Source organism: Mustelus asterias, chromosome 4 (genome assembly GCF_964213995.1).
Source record: "Mustelus asterias chromosome 4, sMusAst1.hap1.1, whole genome shotgun sequence".
NCBI lineage: Eukaryota > Metazoa > Chordata > Chondrichthyes > Carcharhiniformes > Triakidae > Mustelus > Mustelus asterias.
Genome location: NC_135804.1, coordinates 109396551 through 109418259, shown reverse-complemented (window position 1 = coordinate 109418259; position 21709 = coordinate 109396551). Strand labels below are relative to the sequence as shown.

General features: G+C 40.8%; 1 protein-coding gene across 7 annotated transcripts in view; it reads right to left on the bottom strand.

Annotated features, from left to right (window-relative positions):
* LOC144492933 (ecto-NOX disulfide-thiol exchanger 2-like) overlaps window positions 1–21709 on the bottom strand; it is a 251077-nt gene that overhangs the window by 136086 nt on the left and 93282 nt on the right. For 3 of the 7 annotated variants that reach the window (XM_078211597.1, XM_078211600.1, XM_078211599.1), the window contains one exon: window positions 17158–17256. In XM_078211597.1, coding sequence (XP_078067723.1) covers window positions 17158–17200 — 43 coding nt within the window. In that variant the 5' untranslated portion in view covers window positions 17201–17256. Of the gene's footprint in view, window positions 1–3496; window positions 4348–12493; window positions 12643–17157; window positions 17257–21709 lie in introns of those variants that run through there. The other 4 variants (XM_078211602.1, XM_078211603.1, XM_078211601.1 and 1 more) reach the window with 3 other exon arrangements.

The window sequence follows — 21709 nt, the reverse complement described above, 5'->3', positions numbered from 1 at the left end:
TTATTGGTAGGGGGATTGAATTTAGGAGTCGTAGCGTTATGTTGCAACTGTACACAACTCTGGTGCGGCCGCACTTGGAGTACTGTGTGCAGTTCTGGTCCCCACATTACAGGAAGGATGTGGAGGCTTTGGAGAGGGTGCAGAGGAGGTTTACCAGGATGTTGCCTGGTATGGAGGGGAGATCCTATGAGGAGAGGCTGAGGGATTTGGGATTGTTTTCGCTGGAAAGGCGGCGGCTAAGAGGGGATCTTATTGAAACATATAAGATGATTAGAGGTTTAGATAGGGTGGATAGTGATAGCCTTTTTCCTCTGATGGAGAAATCCAGCACGAGGGGGCATGGCTTTAAATTGAGGGGGGGTAGTTATAGAACCGATGTCAGGGGTAGGTTCTTTACCCAGAGGGTGGTGAGGGATTGGAATGCCCTGCCAGCATCAGTAGTAAATGCGCCTAGTTTGGGGGCGTTTAAGAGATCCGTAGATAGGTTCATGGACGAAAAGAAATTGGTTTAGGTTGGAGGGTCACAGTTTTTTTTTAACTGGTCGGTGCAACATCGTGGGCCGAAGGGCCTGTTCTGCGCTGTAATGTTCTATGTTCTATGTTCTACTTTCCATACACATTAGCTTTTACAAGTTTCATACAAATCAATTAGATAAAGTGTAACTTTGCTGAAATGCCAAGAAACACATTAATCTAATGGAAATACAATACCAGCACACCCAAGTCACTCTAAAATTGACAGGCAAGTTTCATGCTTTGTATACAAAATTCTGCCTTTTTAAATCTTACAACCAAAGTGAATAATCTTACACTTCCCCACATTATACTCCATCAACATCATTTTGTAGCCCGTATTCTCACACCTTAGATTTCCACCTTGCTTTGCATTGTCAGCAAACCTAGATGCATTGCTCTCTGTCTCTTCATCTAAGTCATTAATATAGATTGCAAATAACCAGCACCGATTCTTGCGGCACTCCATTAGTCTCAGCCTACCAACTTGAAAATGCTCCATTCATTGCTACTCTTTGCTTCCTGTCCGTTAACCAATCCTCTACCCACAGAACCATAAAAGCCACAGAATCCCTACAGTGCAGGAGGCCGCTTGGCTCATCGAATCTACACCGTCTCTCCAAAAGAGTATTTTGCCCAGGCCCACCCCACCCCGCAACCCTGTGAATTTACCATGGTTAACCCACCTGACCTCCACATGTTTGGACACTTAAGGGGCAATTTAGCATGATCAATCCACCTAACCTGCACATTTTTGAACTTGGGATGAAACCAGAGCACCCGGAGGAAGCCCATGCAGACACGGGGAGAACGTGCAAACTGCACAGGTAGTCACCCAAGGCCAGAAATGAACCTGGTCCTTGGCACTGTGAGGCAACAGTGCTAACCACTGTGTCACCCACACCACCCATGGTGACAAATTAACCCCCACCTCCATGAGTTCTTATTTTGTGAATTAGACTTTAGCTTGGCACCCTATCAAGTGCCTTTTGGAAATCAATGTATACTACATCTGTTGGGTCTCCTTTACCTACTCTCCAAGCTATATCCTCAAAGAACTACAATAAACATGTGAAACACAATTTTCCTTTTGTAAAACCATTTTGACCTTGTCTAATCATACTATGATTTTCTAACTGCATTGTTAAAACTTCATAATAGACTCCAGCAATTTTCAAATAACTGATGTCAGGCTAACTGGTCTGTAGTTCCCCATTTTCTCTCTCTTTCTTGAATAGTGGAGTTACATTTTTGATTACCAATCTGCTGAGACCATTATAGCAGCTAGAGAATTTTGGAAAATCTCAGCCCGCGCATCCACAACCCCTGCATGTACTTCTTTTAGAATACCACAGCAGCGAGTCAGGAGGTGCATCTGCAGATGGACCATCCAGATTCCAGGAGATCTATCTTTGTTCTCAGGAGGTCCCATCTTCCAGTCTCAGAGTGCCCCCAGGGGTTATCTTCATTTTCAGGAGGTCCACCTTCTTTCTTCAATGATCAGTGATGTCGGATGTCTTTTCAATATTGTGTCTGGATACAATGGCAGACTAAGCATCATTCAGGCCTGCCCCACAATTGATTACGACGTGAAACACTCCAGATCCATAGAAATGTGGTTGGCTCTTAACTACCCTCTGAAATTGCCTAGCAGGCCAGTCAGTTCAAGGGCCACGAGGGATGGGCAACAAATGCTGGCCTTTCTGGTGACATTCACATGCCATGAAAAAAAATAAAGAAAGCTATTCTCTTTCTTTGTATATTCTTATAAAAGCTCTTGTATTTAAAATCACGATTTTTACCACATGGAGAATTGCGGAGCTAGAATCACAAACTGCCTGAATGATTTCAAATATTTTATTTACTTGAAACCTCAACCATCAGGGTGTTGAGGAATATCACGAGAGGCCAAGAACTATATATATCTGGCCAAAAAGTCAGTATTCATGTTTTTCATCAATCTAGTTATACTAACTCAAAGAAACAAACATTTTCAGCCATAAAAATCTACAACCTCAAAGGGAAGAAGGGTGTTAAAAGCCACGTTTATTTTAAGAGTTTGAGCACATTACAGGATGTATAATTTTGCATAATACCTTTTTCTTGATATCTTCATTTCCTAACTACTAATAACAATGCTGAGGTCAATAAGCAACTCTGTACAATTCATAGGCTGATAAAATAACAGTAGTATTGAGACTAAATGCCAGCCAGGAGTACAAAGACATCTCTGCGGTTCTTTCAAATATAGTATTCAAAAATGACACGTAATCAAACCTTATACTTGAAAATACATGTGTTCTGCATTAGTTTAAACTATGCTGCAACCTCCCTGTAGTACATCGTATCCTTTAAAAGGCAATGGTAATGACAATCCATTCCGTACAGCACGGCAGTTTCTGTATGGCATCTTGACAAATAAAATCCAATCCAGAAGTACACTAATAGCATAATTCATACAGATGCACAATGAAGTACAATCCTTTTTCAAAATCAACATGTAATGATAAAGTTCAATCGTTCCTTGTCATTTAATTACACATAATATTCAGTAGCTACTCTAACAAAAAGCTATTAGTCATGAATCCCCATTAACCTTCATAGCAAAGCTGGGGGCTAAAAATAACAACTGGCAAACAATATTACATCATCTTGTAAATTCTGTAAAAATACTGGATTGAGTAAAACCAAACAAATGATAATGGTTCAAGAAGCAAGAAGACTGAAATTCTTAGACTGCAGAATTATCAATTGTTTCTACCAAGTCTCAAAAAAATTGGTAGTTTGAAGCAAAGGCTTAAAATAAAAGCACAAAGGTACTTCAAATCAACAAATCAGTCTTTTTGTCTCAACATTGGACAGCATCTTTCAGCTGCAAATCCCTTTGACTTTCAGACAGCATTCCACTGGAATATTGTCTGCAAAATAGAAAACATGCATACTGAAACAGTGTTTGAAGCATAAACCAAAGGACTTACATTACCTGTATATTGTACAAGGAACATTCCCAATCACTTCTTAATGATTAGAATGTGCTGTCTGTTCCATAGGCTGCAAAAAGGAGCTGCCAAAGCCAAGCTCTGTTTTTATGCTCTTAAATTTCTCAACACCACGCAAGCAACAGAGCTAACTGCAAACACAGTCAAAGAAGAGATCCTACTAATACCACCACACAAAAGGGAAGGAATGGAAATTACAGGAACCTTCAGGGCATAGGCTAGAATTGGCTCTTCTGATCCAGTGCTGCATGTGTCATCATCTGTCTAGAGTGAGTGACAGCTAAGAGCTGACTTGTTCAGGGAAAGGGAAGGGCAGGTGGGAAAGCAATTAGCACTATGCTCATCTGTGAATTCATAAGGGATTTCATACATCAATGCCTTGAGAAGCAGTACACAGGCAGCAAATCAGGAGCTCATGATTTGCATGCCTGTAAAGAGCTCCTCCAAACAGAACACAGCCTGCTGAGCTGCTATCCAACGAGAGGGTGGTAAAGCAAAACAACTTGGATAAACACAGGCTACATTTCATTGCTTTAGGGATAACTGAAACGGACCTTGGAACCCACAACAACCTGAAACCCACAACAACCTTAGCAGTGAATCAAGGCACATTCAGTCAAGGAAAACATATTACAGAATTTAAAACCGATACAGTAATTGGTAAATCTCAATCTAGCCAAGATATTTAAATACTGCATCAACTAATGGATTTCCACTGTATAAACAGCTTATTTGTCTTCAGGATACAGTACTGGCCTTTGTTTGTACTTTGCTAGAATAGTTTCAAACACAGAATAATTCTTCACGCTTCGTGCGATTCCAATAAAATTATAATCTAAGGAAACAAAAGATTTTTGAAATGGAGATGGGGTACAAAAAAAAACAAGTAAAAGCTAGGTGTGCAACTACGAAGCATATTACACATTCCATTTGTAATACAGCAATCCCAGAAAGCACTATAAATGTTTTTATTAATCATATTCTGAAAGCGATAGCATTTCAATTATGTTAAAACACACACTGAAGCAGTTGATGGCCTAAATTTTAATCTTAAGGTTGAAAGCTTGAGTATCATGACGCAGTTATTACTCAAACTTAGTTGCCTATATCAATAAAGTTCTACCAGTTATCAACATGGATTTCAGATAGAATGGCCTGTCTTATGCTGAGAAAAGATACAAACTATCAAGCTCATTATACTTAAACTGTAGCATCTGCTGGCTAATCGTGAAGCAGAACTGCCAGCTGTTACACAGAATTCTGCTCCCTTAGCTAAGTGAATTAGATAAGGGGCGGGGAGGAAAACTACTCTAAATAAAAAAAGCACCATTAAAAGCAACAATTGTCGCTTATGTTCTACGAAATCCAATGCAATCTAAAAAAAGCATTACTAATTAATAAATTTTATTAATACTGGAGAAACACTTCAGCGCACTACCACTGGTAGTGCAATTTGGCTGCAACAGTCTCACTGGATATTTGTTGAGTTACAACAGGACAAGGCCAATAGAAATACATCACAAAGCTTCTCCAAAGTCAGATTTAATGATTTTAAGAACACTTGCTATGCATCACTTCATGTTGCAATTTATGAGGTTACTCAGTTGTATTTTCTCCTCATCTTCCTTGAAGACAGGGAAATGAAATATGATCTAGAGATTATTCGCAATATTTTATGTCATTGAAAAATGTTTTTTGTAGTCTCAGTAAGAAATTTATTGGAAATTTATTTACGTGAGATGCAGTGAATCTATTGGCGATGGGTTAGTGACATGGTGTTGATCGCTGAGAAGACTAATTCACGAGAGGCAGTTTCTGCCATAAGTACCACATTTGAGTGGCAGTTAGGTATCATTGTCGGGCACGGTTTTCAAGCTGAATATTTAAATACCTTCATCCAGTTTTTCACCTGCCTAGCACAGCTCCATTATTACTCCATCTAAAGAGGAACAATATTAGAGAAGCCACCTGGCTCACTGAACTTGCTCCACCATTTTTGCCAATTTCACTTCCCAATCTAAACTCAGGATGGATCAGTCTTCAAATCAATACAGTTTTCAGGGATATAAAATATCAGCTAATATCGCTCCATCAGATTCCCCTTCTCTTTTTCTTTCCACTTGGCACTTTTCAATAATAGGGCATCCAGATCAATAAAGAAACAAAGGGAAAAGGAAACAAATCCAACCTTTACTCCTCAAGATAGTGCTCCAACATACTGTGACATCATCTTATTCCATACTGCAGAAGCCGACACCAATCACCTCTAATGCAACCTGGTGCAGATAAACAGGTGACATCCTTTTTAAGGGTTGTGGGGTCAATGGGGACTTGGGGTGATCATCCCAGCCCAGCACATGCTGAGGGTTACAAGCCACGGTCAACAGTGAAATCAATGAACTGGTGATGGTGGAAGTTTCCAAAAGTGGACTTGTACTTCCTTTAAACACACATGAAAAGGCATTGGGAAACCACCTAATGTATTATTTTCTCCAGTCTTATCTTTCATTGAAATTGAAACTGGCAGGCTTTTACAAGCAACTGAAGTGGATGGTGAAAGACTGAGGAATGGAGAAATGAGCAGAGCAACTGCCCTCATGTTCGCGACTATGAGCTTTAACTCTCCAATTACATTCTTGGTTTTGATCGAATGTCACACGTAAGTGTAGAGTAAAATCTGTCATTGCACCATTCAGAAATGTTGAATATTATGGAGCTCCATATAAATGTACTTGAGATAAGAGAGTGTCTTTACATGTCATTTTCCCATCTTCAATTTATCAAACAAGGGGTACTCTAATCACTATACATGTCAAAATGCTCAGATCTAACTCCGATTACAAAACACACTTCCATCCCTTTTCACTATGTATTGAATTCATTGCTGCCAGAAATGCATTGACACCAGTTACAATGCAGTTGTGAACATTAATAACAGTACAAAGCCAATTCTCCCAAGTTTAACTTAATAAATTTTACATGACTAAGTGGGAGATAGTGTCATACTGTACATTAATAAACATCAATACAGAAAACACAAATGGTGTGTTACCAATACTGATGTCATGCACAGTACCGGCATTTCATATTCTGAACTTCAAACTAATTTTATATTTTTTTAAAAACTGTATAAAGGCTGGAAAAGATGGCCACCCAAAGTCACCTGACATCTCGTGTATTAAATCTACTCCCTTGTCTCAAGAGGGAACCAAAGAGCATTCCAGACTTATGAGTCATAGAAACATCGAAGATAGGAGCAGGAGGCGGCCATTTGGCCCTTCGAGCTTGCTCTGCCATTCGTTACGATCATGGCTGATCATCTAACTCAATAGCCTAATCCTGCTTTTTCCCCATAATCTTTGATCCCATTCGCCCCCAGTGCTATATCCAGCCACCTCTTGAATGCATGCAATGTTTTGGCATCAAATACTTCCTGTGGCAATGAATTTCACAGGCTCACCACCTTTGGGTGAAGAAATGTCTCCTCACCTCCATCCTAAACGGTCTCCCTGAATCCTCAGACTGTGACCCCTGGTTCTGGACTCCCCCACCACTGGGAATATCCTCAACCATGTCATGTTCTGGTAGAATGTTATCAGTCTCTATGAGATCCCCTCTCATTCGTCTGAATCCAGCAAAAACAATCCTAACCTAGTCAATCTCTCCTCAGTCCCGCCATCCCCGGAATCAGCCTGGTAAACCTTTGCTGCACTCCCTTGAGAGCAAGAACATCCTTCCTCAGAAAAGGAGACCAAAACTGCACACAATACTCCAGGTGTGGCCTCACCAAAGCCCTGTATAGTTTCAACAACACGTCCCTGCTCCTGTACTCAAAACCTCTCGCAAGGAAGGCCAACATGCCATTTGCCTTCTTTACCGCCTGCTGCACCTGCAAGCTTACCTTCAGTGACTGGTGCACAAGGACATCCAGGTCCCTCTGCACATTCCCCTCTCCCAATTTACAGCCATTCAGGTAGTAATCTGCCTTCTTGTTTCTATAATTCCCTGTTTTCTCTCTACCTCCCCTTTTGAATATTGGAGTGACATTCGCTACCCTCAATCTGCAGGGACTGTTCCAGAGTCTATAGAATCCTGGAAGATGACCACCAACGCATCCACTATTTCTAGAGCCACTTCCTTAAGTATTCTGGGATGTAGATTATCAGGCCCTGGGGATTTATCCACCTATAATCCCAACTTTCCCAATACTATTTCTCTACGAATATTGGTCTCCCTCAGTTCTTCCCTCTCACTAAATCTTGCATTCTCCAACATTTCTGGCAAGTGATTTGCATCCTCTTTTGTGAAGACAGAACCAAAGTATGTATTCAGTTGCTTGGCCATTTCTTTGTCCCCTATTATACATTCCCCCGTTTTTGTCTGTAGGACCTACATTTGTCTTCACCAACCTCTTTTTCTTCACGTATCTATAGAAACTCAGCGTCAGTCTTTATGCTCCCTGTAAGCTTACTTTCGTACTGGAGTTTCCCCTTTTTAATCAATCCCTTGGTCCTTCTTTGCTGAATTCTAAACTGCTCCCAATCCTCAGACCTATTATTTTTCTTGGCCAATCTGTATGCTTCTTCCTTAGATCGGATATCCTCTCGTAAGCATGGATTGGCCCTCTTACCCATTTTGCTTTTGTGTCAGACAAGAATAAACAGTTGCTGCAGTTCCCCCATGCATTCCTTGATTGTTTGCCACCGTCTATCCACTGTCATCCCTTTAAGAAACTCTCCCCAATCTATCAAGGCCAACTCACGCCTCATAGTTTCCTTTATCAAGATTCAGCACCCTAGTCTCCGAATCAACTACTTCACTCTCCAGCTTGATAAAAAATTCTATCATGTTATGGTCGCTCATCCCCAAGGGGTCTCGAACAGCTAGGTTGGCAATGATTCCCTTCTCTTTACACAGTACCCAGTCTAAGATGGCCTGCTCTCTAGATGGTTCCTCCACATGTTGGTCAAGAAAACTATCCCGTATACACTCCAAGAATTCCTCCTCTATGGCACTATGGCTAGTTTGATTTGCACACCCTTCCCTGAAACCAATCAGATGGGTTTTATCCGATTTGAATGAGTCATTTTAAAATGTAGATACTGACTGTCTCAAACCCTCAGGGTATTAATCATAATACAGGATGTGGAATCGACACAAACACTACATCTTATTTGAAAACAGCATTAAAGTTGTGAAAAACCATGTGGAGAGAGCCACGTTTTCTTTATATAAAAGATCTGCTAAAAGCTGAGTGCAGGCAGTTGCACCAAAGCCATCAAAAGCATTTACTTAGCCAGTTTGTGAACCAGGCTCAGAAACAAACTGAGGCACATCAGGCAGCTAGAATATGTAACTTGTCCCAGTTTAAAGTTCACGGAGAACCAACCGCATAGTATTTAGCTACAAGAACCCCACAACCTACTGTGGACGCTGTGCTTTCCAAGACCCTCATTTCAACTTTAAATCATCTAATCCATTCAGAAGACCACAAACCTCTGTGCAGAAGGCCATAAATCAATGCGATAATAAATCAGGAACTGAGATAACTCTAATCTGTAAAAGTGGATGACCTTTATCTGTATCCAATTTTTCTATGTGCGGGTGATTTGAATGAGACCGAGGTGTGTGTGGCATTGCATTTAATTTGGAATAAGTGTGTGAAAATAAATTAACCTTCTTAATTGGAATACATACTTCAAGGGCAAGAAAACACACACATCTTTCCATACACATCATACTAATCAAAGGCAGTAAGAGAACACAAAATCTGCCTGTGACACTATAAACTGGACAACTGTGGCAAAATGCATGTTCATACCAAATGCTTCTCTGTAAACTGGCAGAAGAAGCAAGTGCGATAGTGCAAAGTTACCCTGCAACCAATTTGAGTGAGAAAATACAGCTGCTTTGCCCCAATGTTCTCCTTTCATTGACTTCTTTGGAAAAAGTGTGTTTTTCCTGTACAGGTTAGAACATGACTCCAGACGCAACTAAAAGACTCCAAAGCCCTACTTTGAGCATGGGCGTGCTCTCTGATATCTTTGGCTAATATTTATCCCTCAATACTCACCATGAAACACTACATTGCTGTTTCTGGGATCTTGACCTGCATACATTGGCTACTGTGTTTTCTGAATTACAATACTAACTGTACTTTAAAAGAACTTCATTAAGCATAAAACTTTGGAACATCCTGAAATTCTAAAAGACACAACATAAATGGGTCTCATGCTATCTTTCTAAAGTTAGAAAACCAGCTTTTACAAAACCAGTGGGGCATTTTCCATCAAAAACATAAGGAATAGGCCAGCGGTAGGCAAGTCCTGGCATTCAAGACAATCATAGAATCATAGAAACTCTACAGTGCAGAAGGAACCATTCGGCCCATCGAGTCTGCACCGACCACAATCCCACCCAGGCCCTACCCCCACATATTTTACCCGCTAATCCCTCTAACCTACGCATCTCAGGGGCAATTTTAACCGGGCCAATCAACCTAACCCGCACATCTTTGGACTGTGGGAGGAAACCGGAGCACCCGGAGGAAACCCACGCAAACACGAGGAGAATGTGCAAACTCCACACAGACTGACCCGAGCCGGGAATCGAACCCGGGACCCTGGAGCTGTGAAGCAGCAGTGCTAACCACTGTGCTACCGTGCCGCCCCAACTCCACTCCAATCCTGGCCTCAACTCCACTTTCTTTTCTATTCCCATAGCTCTCGACTCCCTTGGACACCAAACATTTGTCTAACTCAGCCTTGAAAGTATTCAATGACACAGCTTCCACTGTGCTTTAAGGCAGAGAATTCCAAAGATTAATGGCCCTCAAAGAACTTTATCCTCAACTGTTTTAAATAGGAGACCATTTATTTTGAAACTGTGTCCCTTAGTTCTGGATTCACCATGAGAACCTTCTCTGAACTCCTTCCAATGCAAGTATATTCCTCTTTTAAATGCAAGCAAAACTGTACACAATACTCGAGGTGCGGTCTCACCAATGTCCTGTACATCTGCAGCACGACTTGCCTCCTTGCAATAAAGGTCAACATTCATTTGCCTTCCTAATTACACGCTCTACCTGCATACTAATGTTTTCTGTTTTGTGTCAGAGGACACCCAGATTCCCCTGTACTGGATCAATGGGGTCTTAAGGTGGTGAATTTTATAGTCTTTCTCCACTGAAATAATACACTACTTTGCTAATCTTCCTGCCAAAATGGACTACCTCACATTTTTCCACACGATGCTCCATCTGCCAAATTTTTGTTCACTCACTTAACAGATCTGTATCACTTTTCAGACTCTATCCCTCTAGAAAACAAGCCTAGTGTTTGGTTTGCTTTTTCATAGATTTTTGAGGGGCTGAATTTCTCACTGTCCCACCACCTCACTATCGCAGAATTGCCAGGTTAGAGACTGTTTCTGCAACTCCACCCCCAAAAGTAGCACAAGAAAAATGAGCACTTTTAACGTGCACAAACACAAGGAGCTGAACAACCACCTTCAGTAGTGTGCTATGTATGATTCTATCAATGAGTAGATTTCCATTAAAGTTTGACTTGAGTGGCGAGTGAGTGGTAAGAGCAATGAGTTTGGATTTTTTTGGCTAAATGTTGGTGGTCAACTTGTATATGAAATAAAAAATAAGTGATTTAACAGGAGACTATTATTTGAGCATACATGTTAATTGTGGACATTTGAATTTATAACAAGAAGTGTATACAGGATTTACACACAAATTTAAGGTGCTTAATAGATTACTAGTTGATCTTCCGTTGTGTTGCACTGTTAGGAAATAGAGATAGTTTAAGTAATTTATATTTGTATTGTGTATTAGAAATAACATACAAGTTTAAGCTTAATTTGCGTTTCTGTTTGTGTGCTAAGGGTTAATAACTTCAGTTTAACTTCATGTTAAACAAAGCTGCCTACAAGTCTTTAGCTTTAGTTTCATTTTAAACCTTGCCTGCATTGTAATGGAGTATTCAATGACACAGTGGAAGCTGTGTCATTGAATACTTTCAAGGCTGAGTTAGACAAATTTTTGGTGTCCAAGGGAGTCTAGAGCTATGGGAATAGACAAGAAAGTGGAGTTGAGGCCAGGATTGTCTTGAATGCCAGGACTTGCAATTTAAGGGTTTTAAAAATTAAGCTATTGCATAGCAACCAAGGACTGAGAAAGAAGAAACAGTTTTGGAACCAGCTAACCTGGAGGCAAGGAGCATTCCACAGAAACTATCAGTACAGGCAAGACAATGTAGAGGGTGAGAAAGCATGTCCCAAAAAAGAGTTCGGGCAAAAGAATGTCCCGGGAAGGCAGTTAAGTAAAAGGAACAAAGACGAAGTGATGCATGTTGGTAGATCCAATTCAGGTGAGTAAATGACAGAACAATCTGGAGCACAGACACAGAGATCTGGGAGTACAGGTCCACAGATCCTTAAAAGTGGCAGTACAGGTGGAAAAGGTGATGATGAAAGCATATGGCATGCTTGCCTTCATTGGACAGGCCATCAAATATAAAAATTGGCAAATTATGTTACGGTTGTATAAAATGTTGGTTGGGCCACATTTGGAATACTGTGTCCAATTCTGGTCACTACACGACCAGAAGGACTTGGAGGCTTTGGAGAGAATGCAGAAAAGGTTTACCAGGATGTTGCCTGGTATGGAGGGTATTAGTTATGAGGAGAGATTGAATAAACTAGGATTGTTCTCCCCGGAAAGACAGAGGCTGAGGGGCGGCCTGATAGAAGTTTATAAAATTATGAGGTATAGATAGGGTCAACATTTGGAAGCTTTTTCCCAGGGCAGAAATGACAATTACAAGGGGGCACAAGTTCAAGGTAAGGAGGGCAAGGTTCAGTGGAGATGTGCGTGGGAAGTTTTTTTTTTTACACAGAGGGTGGTGGGGGCATGGAATGCACTGCCAAGTGAGGTGGTTGAGGCAGTTACATTAGCCACATTTAAGACTTACCTTGATAGGCATATGAACAAACGGAAAATAAGCTTAGTTAGGTAAACGTGATTGGCGCAAGCTTGGAGGGCCGAAGGGTCTGTTCCTCTGCTGTATTGTTCTTTGTTCTTGTTCTAAGAAGGATCTGAACAAATTCTTGCTCAGGAAAACTAAAGTACAGAGCAGAGAAAGGGGTCTGAATTAATAAGCTAGACATCAGAAGTTATCCTAAGGTTAGTGACACCAGAATACAGCCTGTGAAACATTTGCGTGCTGCTGGTATGGCTGGATATCCGAGAGATTGTGTGGAAGCTTGAATGCATGTGGCAATCTACGGCAAAGGAAAACCAAAAGGAGAGGTTGCAATCCTGGATGTGGATCCTCGGTGAAAGCATCCAAGAGAAAGACTTGTGTGGGAGGAGATTCCAAAAGGGTGTCCTTCAAGAGTGAAATTTGGAAAACCCTCGTGTGAAAGTCAGAGTTCCAGTGAGACCAGCTGGCTCAGTGTGACAAGCATCTGTAGGGGATTTGATGAGAAATCCACAGAAGTTGTTTTGAGTGGCATCTGTCACTTGGTTTCAGAGTGTGGTGCTGATTAGGTTACATGGACTGTGTACTTACTGAGAAAAGAGAGTATATATATTTTGTAACTTGTGTTAACCTTACATATCTGTGTATATCTGTAAAGGTATAGCTGGGTTGAAGGAGTAGTGCATTATAGCTAACATTTTCTTTTTTAATAAATGTTTTATTCTTCGGTTAAAAGTTAATTTGGGAGTCATGTGACTCCATTCATTCATATCTATAAACAAAAAAATAAAAGTTAGGATCTATCGAGCTGAGTTCCACTATGACTGTCAAGTAGCATCATCAACTAGGATCATAACAGCACAACATTAGAAAATATGGTTTATTTTACCATTCTGCTGTACTCTTATGAATGCAGGGCTTTACAAGGTGGTTTAGAATGTCCCCTTTAATTGAAAATGAAACAATTTTTAGGATGGGACAGGGCAGTGGGAATGATAACCAGATGAAACTACTGCCTGGAGAGAGGCCCATGTGATTTGGTTGTCATGGAAATGAAAGCCAAACTAAACCTATTGAAAATGAACTGAAAACGTTCATGCTTTGAAACAGAAAAGCGACAGCTGTTTTTTGGAGACGCAGGGGCAGAGAGAGAGAGAGAGACAATGCCAAATCTGTGAAAGGCAGGGAAGGACCATTTTTGTGTTAGCAGCCATGCAGGATGTTGGTGAGAGCTGGTTTTCTGCTCGAAAACACGACAGATCAGACATGACTTTGAAATTTAAGGATCAAGGAGACACTGAAGTGGACCTGGCTAGTGGAATTTGGTTCTGAAATGCTCAGACTGAACGGGATTATTGAAGGACACTGAATGATTTAACAAAGGCAGGTGATCCTGTTAGAAAGCTGGCAATATCGGGACTGGATCTTGTCATGCTATATAACTGCCATTTCTACCAGAAGGGTAGTGCACATCAGAAGGAGTTGTACGACTTATTTTGACTGCGCCAGTTAATGGTCTTAAGTTTGATCTATTAGTCGGCCTGTTAAGTAATGTTTGATTTATGTTGGTTTTAGTTACAGTAAAAGTCTTAAAATGTGAAATGTGTCTATTAGGAAAACTATTTGCCACAGCTACAGGTTAATTTTAAGAAGGCATATAGGGAATAATGGCTTTTAGTACTAGCCCTTCCATCTCCTCTCATTCTTTGTTTCCCCTTCTGGCAACCATTGCATTAGCGGCAGGAATAATTCACAAACCTTCCTTTTATTCTTCCTTCTCCTCCTTTTCCCCACCTCGGTATTTGCTTAAAACTGATTAACATTTTCCAGTTTTGATGCAAGGCCATGACCTCAAATGTTAACTCCATTTTCCTCCACAGATATTGCCAAACTGACTGAGCATTTCCAGCATTTTCTGGATTTCAGAATTCAAACTTCCAGGGTATTTTGCTTTTCTATTAGTCTTTAATTTACTACCACTTTAAACTTCTTCAGGAATGCCTCACACCTTCCCAGAACCGACATTACGGTCTCCCTGTCCTCACCTTCCATTCCATCAGCCTCTACAATTCAATCTCTTTGCCATGTCCTTCAACTTTAGTGTGGTGCCATCACTAAACACCATCCTTCTCCTCTCGGGAGTCTGAAGGGAGCGTTCCCTCCATCACCCCAAGCACCAACTCATCCCATGGCACCTCCCTGTGTGAGCGCGTGAGATGCAATGCCTGTATTTTCACTTCCTCCCTTTCCACCATCCAGGGTCGCAAACAGGTGAAACAGCGATTTACTTGTGCTTATTACATTTTAGCATACCAAACCCATTGCTCACGATTCTGTATTTTGGGGAGACGTATGAACATATGAACTAGGAGCAGGAGTAGACCATTCAGCCTCTCGGGCCTGCTCTGCCATTCAATAAAATTGTCTATCTGATTGTAGCCTCAACTCCACATTTTGCCTAACCCTGATGTCCTTTGATTCCCTTGTTAATTAAAAATCTACCTACCTCTGCTTTAAAAATATTTAACAACTCTGCCTTGACAACTAGAACAAGAACAAAGAACAATACAGCACAGGAACAGGCCCTCCGGCCCTCCAAGCCCGAGCCGCTCCCTGATCCAAACTAGACCATTCTTTTGTATCCCTCCATTCCCACTCCGTTCATATGGCTGTCTAGATAAGTCTTAAACGTTCCCAGTGTGTCCGCCTCCACCACCTTGCTTGGCAGTGCATTCCAGGCCCCCACCACCCTCTGTGTAAAATATGTCCTTCTGATATCTGTGTTAAACCTCCCCCCTTCACCTTGAACCTATGACCCCTCGTGAACGTCACCACCGACCTGGGGAAAAGCTTCCCACCGTTCACCCTATCTATGCCTTTCATAATTTTATACACCTCTATTAAGTCTCCCCTCATCCTCCGTCTTTCCAGGGAGAACAACCCCAGTTTACCCAATCTCTCCTCATAACTAAGCCCTTCCATACCAGGCAACATCCTGGTAAACCTCCTCTGCACTCTCTCCAAAGCCTCCACGTCCTTCTGGTAGTGTGGCGACCAGAACTGGACGCAGTATTCCAAACGCGGCCGAACCAACGTTCTATACATCTGCAACATCAGACACCAACTTTTATACTCTATGTCCCGTCCTATAAAGGCAAGCATGCCATATGCCTTCTTCACCACCTGTGACGTCACCTTCAAGGATCTGTGGACTTGCACACCCAGGTCCCTCTGCGTATCTACACCTTTTATGGTTCTGCCATTTATCGTATAGCTCCTCCCTGCATTATTTCTACCAAAATGCATCACTTCGCATTTATGTGGATTGAACTCCATCTGCCATTTCTTTGCCCAAATTTCCAGCCTATCTATATCCTTCTGTAGCCTCTGACAATGCTCCTATCTGCAAGTCCTGCCAATTTTGTGTCGTCTGCAAACTTATTGATCACCCCAGTTACACCTTCTTCCAGATCGTTTATATAAATCACAAACAGCAGAGGTCCCAATACAGAGCCCTGCGGAACACCACTAGTCACAGGCCTCCAGCCGGAAAAAGACCCTTCCACCACCACCCTCTGTCTTCTGTGACCAAGCCAGTTCTCCACCCATCTAACCACCTCCCCCATTATCCCATGAGATCCAACCTTTTTCACCAGCCTACCATGAGGGACTTTGTCAAACGCTTTACTAAAGTCCATATAGACGACATCCACGGCCCTTCCCTCGTCAACCACTCTGGTCACTTCTTCAAAAAACTCCACCAGATTAGTGAGGCATGACCTCCCTCTCACAAAACTAGTGCAAAGAGTTCCAATGATTCACACCCCTCAGCGAAAAAAGTTCTTCACCTCTCAGTCTTACATGGGAGACCCCTTAAAGGTGAAAAGCAGAATATTTGATCTCTTAATAATACCTTTCAGTCCACAGGCGTGTCTCTGAGCTTCCAGTTTTTGTCACTAATTATCTGGCCTACTCCCACTCTGACCATGGCTTCCTAAAGAGTTACAATGAAGCTCAACAGAAGGTCAGGAATCAGGACTTCATCTTTCAATTAGGCATTTTACAGTCCTGAATCCAAGAATTTTAGATCATAGCCATTGTTCTGGTTGCTGGTAATGATTCTGCTTTTGCCATTTTCTGCTCTGAGATCTTTCTTTTGTTTCTTTCATTGTCCTATTACCTTTTTCCTTGCTTCATCACCTTTTTTGTCATTTAACCACTCTTGCCTTCCATCCGATCACAGATCTTCCCTTTTCACTTCAACCTATGTCCCATCACCCACCTTTCCCTGCCTGTGCTTATTTAAAACCTGTCACATTGCTAACATCTTCCAGTCCTATTGAAAGGTCATTGGCCCAAAGCATCAACTGTTTCTTTTTCCATTGGGATTATATTCAATGTGAGTACTTCCAGCATTCTGTGTTTATTTCAGATTTCCAGCATCTGCATATTGTGCTTATGATGTACAGCATTGTTTAAACAGTGCTTGCATGTAAATTTCCATTTCTAATGTTAAACATTAATTTTAAAAAGCATTGCTTAATCACAAAGTATGAAATAAAGACCATAGTTCGGAAGTGCGCATTATATGCAAATTTTGCTGTGCAGTCTAATCTACATGTACTGAGCAACTCCTGTGGATGAAGGATATTTACCAGGTATTCGGTGGCATCTATGGTCAAAAACAAGCTGTTCCATAGATTATTCAAGCTGTCTGGGACAATTCTCCTTTCAGCCAGTCATCAATGAGTTTCCTGTTCAAAAGTAAAACAAACCAATTAATAAAGTTCGTAGTTTGAAGTTGCATGTTGAAGTACCACAGTTAGAAATATATATTTTCCACTTCTCAAAGTTGCATTTTGTAAATCATCAACTTAAGTATTTTACTAATAAATTTTGAAATTTTCTCTCCCTCACCATTATTTTTGCAGTACATTATAGGCCATTATCTTGCAGATTACTGATAATAATCATACACTTTTTATGCTATCAAAACCATTTGCAATCCTGAACACCCCTATTAGGTCACCCTTCAGTTGTAGTTAGTAAAACAGTCCTCAATCTCTCTTACAGAGAGCACTGTTTTAAGTGATGGTAAATGCTGAACAGAGCTATGGTGAGAGTTCCAGTTTCAGAAATACAGAAGCTCAAAATCAGCTGTGCTGACTAAAAAATCTGTCACCTTCAGTATTGTTAAAGTTTGATGCATATGAGACAGTTTCAGCAATACTGTGGGGCTTTTACAGTTTATTGATCAGTTGCCCAAATTGCTGGTCAGGGCAGCTTACCAGCAGTTTAAACGGCTGAGCTGCACTCTTCAGTACATCTTTTTCTTCCTGGAGAATAATTTTAATTTTTCAAAATGCTAATAGAAATATTCATTTTCAATGAGAATTATGCATACATACAAAAAACTGGTTCAGAAAATAATCTTAGAATTTGAACATTTGTTTCGCAAGTTACATTTGTGACGTTAGTGTACCTCTAAGAAAGATTTTCATTAAAAGTCATGATCTCTGCAGTTCTTACAGCCTTAGCTGATGTCACTGGCACGGAGTTGTCGCCGAGGAGTCCTTTTATTGCTACTTAAGTGGTTTAAATGGGGTTGTTTATGTTTACTCTGGGAATTAGTTTTATGGCCCTACATTGTTAGGAGAAAAACTGGTTGGCAAGTCAGGTGACAGGAGCTCTTTCATTTTTGGTTCTGAGCTGCTGGTTTGAGTTTCAGAAGGGGCATCAAGCTGAAAAGAAGTGTTTCTTTCTCTCCCTAGTTTTGGAAATTCTGCAGGTTAACTTCCAAATCTGCTGTTGGTGGCTTTACCAGAGTTTACCTGGGGTTCTGGGAAACTGTTCTGACTTCAAACTGTTCTGGGTATATCAAGAGGACTACTAGAACTTACAAGACAGTTTTCAATTCTCCAACCAAATGACTCAATTCCAGTATCACGTGAGCACTAGACTTTGCTGTGACGAACCTGTTTGAAGGGTTTTGTCTATGGCAAGGCTTTTGTTTGATTGGAACATTTTAGATATATTTGTGGAGGGTTATGCATTATCATGGTCGTTTTGTTTTTGTTTGTGATTGATAAAAGTTAATTGCTAATTTTCTTTCCATACATGTTAACTATATTCTTAATTAAACTGTGTTTGATAAAAGCTCACTCGAGGGTCATTTGAATCATATCATGCTTATCCAGCCAAATTCAAGGTGCAAAACTTATGATCCAGGTGGGCTCCATAAAACACTTTGGGGTTTGTGACCTGAACCATAACACATTATAACAAAATTAATTTCAAATAAGTTTGTTAAAGCACAAGAGCTGCTGTGATGTAGACATGCAGTGTTTGATTTTTTTATTTATGGTACCTGATTTAATAAAGGCTTTTTATTAAAATGTCTGTTTAATTCTTCAGTTGTGTGGAAGGAATGCATGTCTGAGACAATTATATGTGTTTATTTCCTCAAATATTTTATAGTCAATGAAGTACTTTGGAAGTGTTTTCCATCTTCAGTATTTATTTGTTTTTGCTTAAGTAGTCCAAGAAAGATCATGCAACTCAGCACTGGAATCAGTTGACAATGGGCAAAGTGGTAATGGGAATAATTGAGGAAGACACCAATGTTGTAGAAGGTCTGCAGATGGATTTGCTAGGTAAAGATGCTGTGTAGATTGAGAACTATTGAGATCAATGGCAATTCGAGTGCCATTTTCCCAAGGATTTCATTTTCACAAAGGAGCACGACACAATGCTTCCATCATCCCAAAGCCCAAAAACATTCCTTTCAGGATGCATTTAATTTTGACAATTTTCCTTTGAAGTCAAAAGGCTTGACTTGCATCCTTGAGTTTTTTTTTTGCCCAGTAAAGTCCTTTCCACACATATTAGTCCTCAAAGATATGGGAGGGTAGTGGCCTGGTACCTGACTAACAATCCAGAGATGAGAGATCAAATATTGTCACAATGCATTGTGAAACCGAATTCAATAAAAAACTTAAAGTTTTTGGTGCCAGCTCACAGTGCCAAAGTTGATAACATTGTTGCCTAGGAAAGAAGGTTGTGGGTTTAAAGATTTTACCAAATAATCCAGATTTATACTCCAGAGCAGTACCTAGGGAAGACTGCAGAGTGTTGAAGGTGCCAGCTTTCCAGTGAGACATTAAGCTGAAGCCTTTCTGATGGCACAATTTTATATAAGAGCTAAGGGCATTCTCCCAGGTATCCTGCCTAATATTTAACAACCAACATCAATTAAACCGATGACCTAATTGTTGTTTGAGGAACCCTTGTGCACAAATTGGCCATCATATTTCCTACATTCCAACAGTGGCTACACTTCATTGACTACGGGCGGCACGGTAGCACAGTGGTTAGCACTGCTGCTTCACAGCTCCAGGGACCTGGGTTCGATTCTCGGCTTGGGCCACTGTCTGTGTGGAGTTTGCACATTCTCCTCGTGTCTGCGTGGGTTTCCTCCGGGTGCTCCGGTTTCCTCCCACAGTCCAAAGATGTGCGGGTTAGGTTGATTGGCCATGCTAAAAATTGCCCTTAGTGTCCTGAGATGTGTAGGTTAGAGGGATTAGTGGGTAAAATATGTAGGGATATGGGGGTAGGGCCTGGGTGGGATTGTGGCCGGTGCAGACTCGTTGGGCCGAAGGGCCTCTTTCTGCACGGTAGGGTTTCTACGACTATAACGTCATTTAGGAAAGGTGGTAAAAACAGCAGTTATATTTAAAAATCCAACTTCCCTCAAGGAAGGAAACTTCCTGAGCCTATGACCCAAAGAATACTTCAGCTTCTCACTATGCAATTGGCTTGTAATGTGCTCTAAAATGGTTTAGCAAATCCCCCATATTTGTAAAAAGTTGTTCAAGGTGGTTTGTAAATAGTGGTACTATCTTTTTCAGAGCAAACAGGAATGGGTAATATGCAATCTTTTTGGCACTGCTGGCATCCTAAGAACAATTTAAAAAGGTCTATTCCAAGCATACTGCAAAGGTAGAATCTAGAAAGAGGCAGAGGATAATGATATTCAAGCTTCCCAAAACACTTGGGACAGTTAAATCCTTCTTCTTATGGTAGGTTAGGCATGAATAAACTAAATCAGCTAGGTTCAGTGGTAGTATTCTTGCCAGAATGTAGTAGATTTAAGCCTCAGCCCAGTTCTTAAACATACTCAACTGAAACAGGACCAGGTCAATAACTGCTAGTGCCAAAAACAACGCACAGCTTGAAATGAAAAGCTTTTACGAGCTCACTTCTGTTTTACAGATTGAAGAACTTTATGAAACAAACACATTGTAATGTTTGAACTTGCTCATTTTCATAATGCACACAGCATGGAATATTCAAGAAATAGATTAAGCTTCTTTAATCATTCATTACTTAATGACAAGCAACAGCTTTTGAGAGTTTTTGCTTTGATGGCAGAATAAAAATCAATGAGAAGCTTATACTAATGGTTCGAGCTGGAATTCCTGCTGCTTTCCATATTTTAAGGTACAGGGTGAAGCTTCATTTCCTATTCATTTAAAAGGGAAATGGAATGGATATAATCTTGTCCCAAATTTAGCCAAATTCTATACCATGCAGGAAAACAGAATGAAATCTGACTGACAGTAAAAAAAACCAGACAAGTACATTATAAAGGGCGACATGGTGGCACACTGCTGCCTCTCAGCGCCAGGGACCCAGAATGGCCATGCTAAATTGCCCCTTTGTGCCCCAAGATGTGTAGGTTAGATGGATTAACCATGGTAAATGTGGGGGGGCGTTTATAGGGATAGGGTGGGGGAGAAGACCTGGATGAGATACTCCGTCAGAGAGTCCATGCAGATTGGGTGGCCGAATGGCCTCTTCTGCACTGTTCGGTTTCTATGATTGTAACATTGATCCCTGGTTAGAATTCCAATATCCCAGCAACATTACTAAGAGTTAATAGCAGCAGGAGCAGAAGTAATTACTAAATACGAAAACCAAATAATAAAACCAGAACTAACATAAGTATCATGGAAATTGCTAATCGTGAGCCTCAGCTTCACTATTCTAATGAGATCAGATTTTAAATTGAAAATTCACCTGCGTTCAAGCTTTAAAGAAGAAACTATCGACAAACCTGCATAATGGAGGAATTTTATAGTCCCATTAATTTTCTAATAGAGATTCAGTGAAAGTGCATAAGACTTTAAGTAAACAAGTGACAAAGCT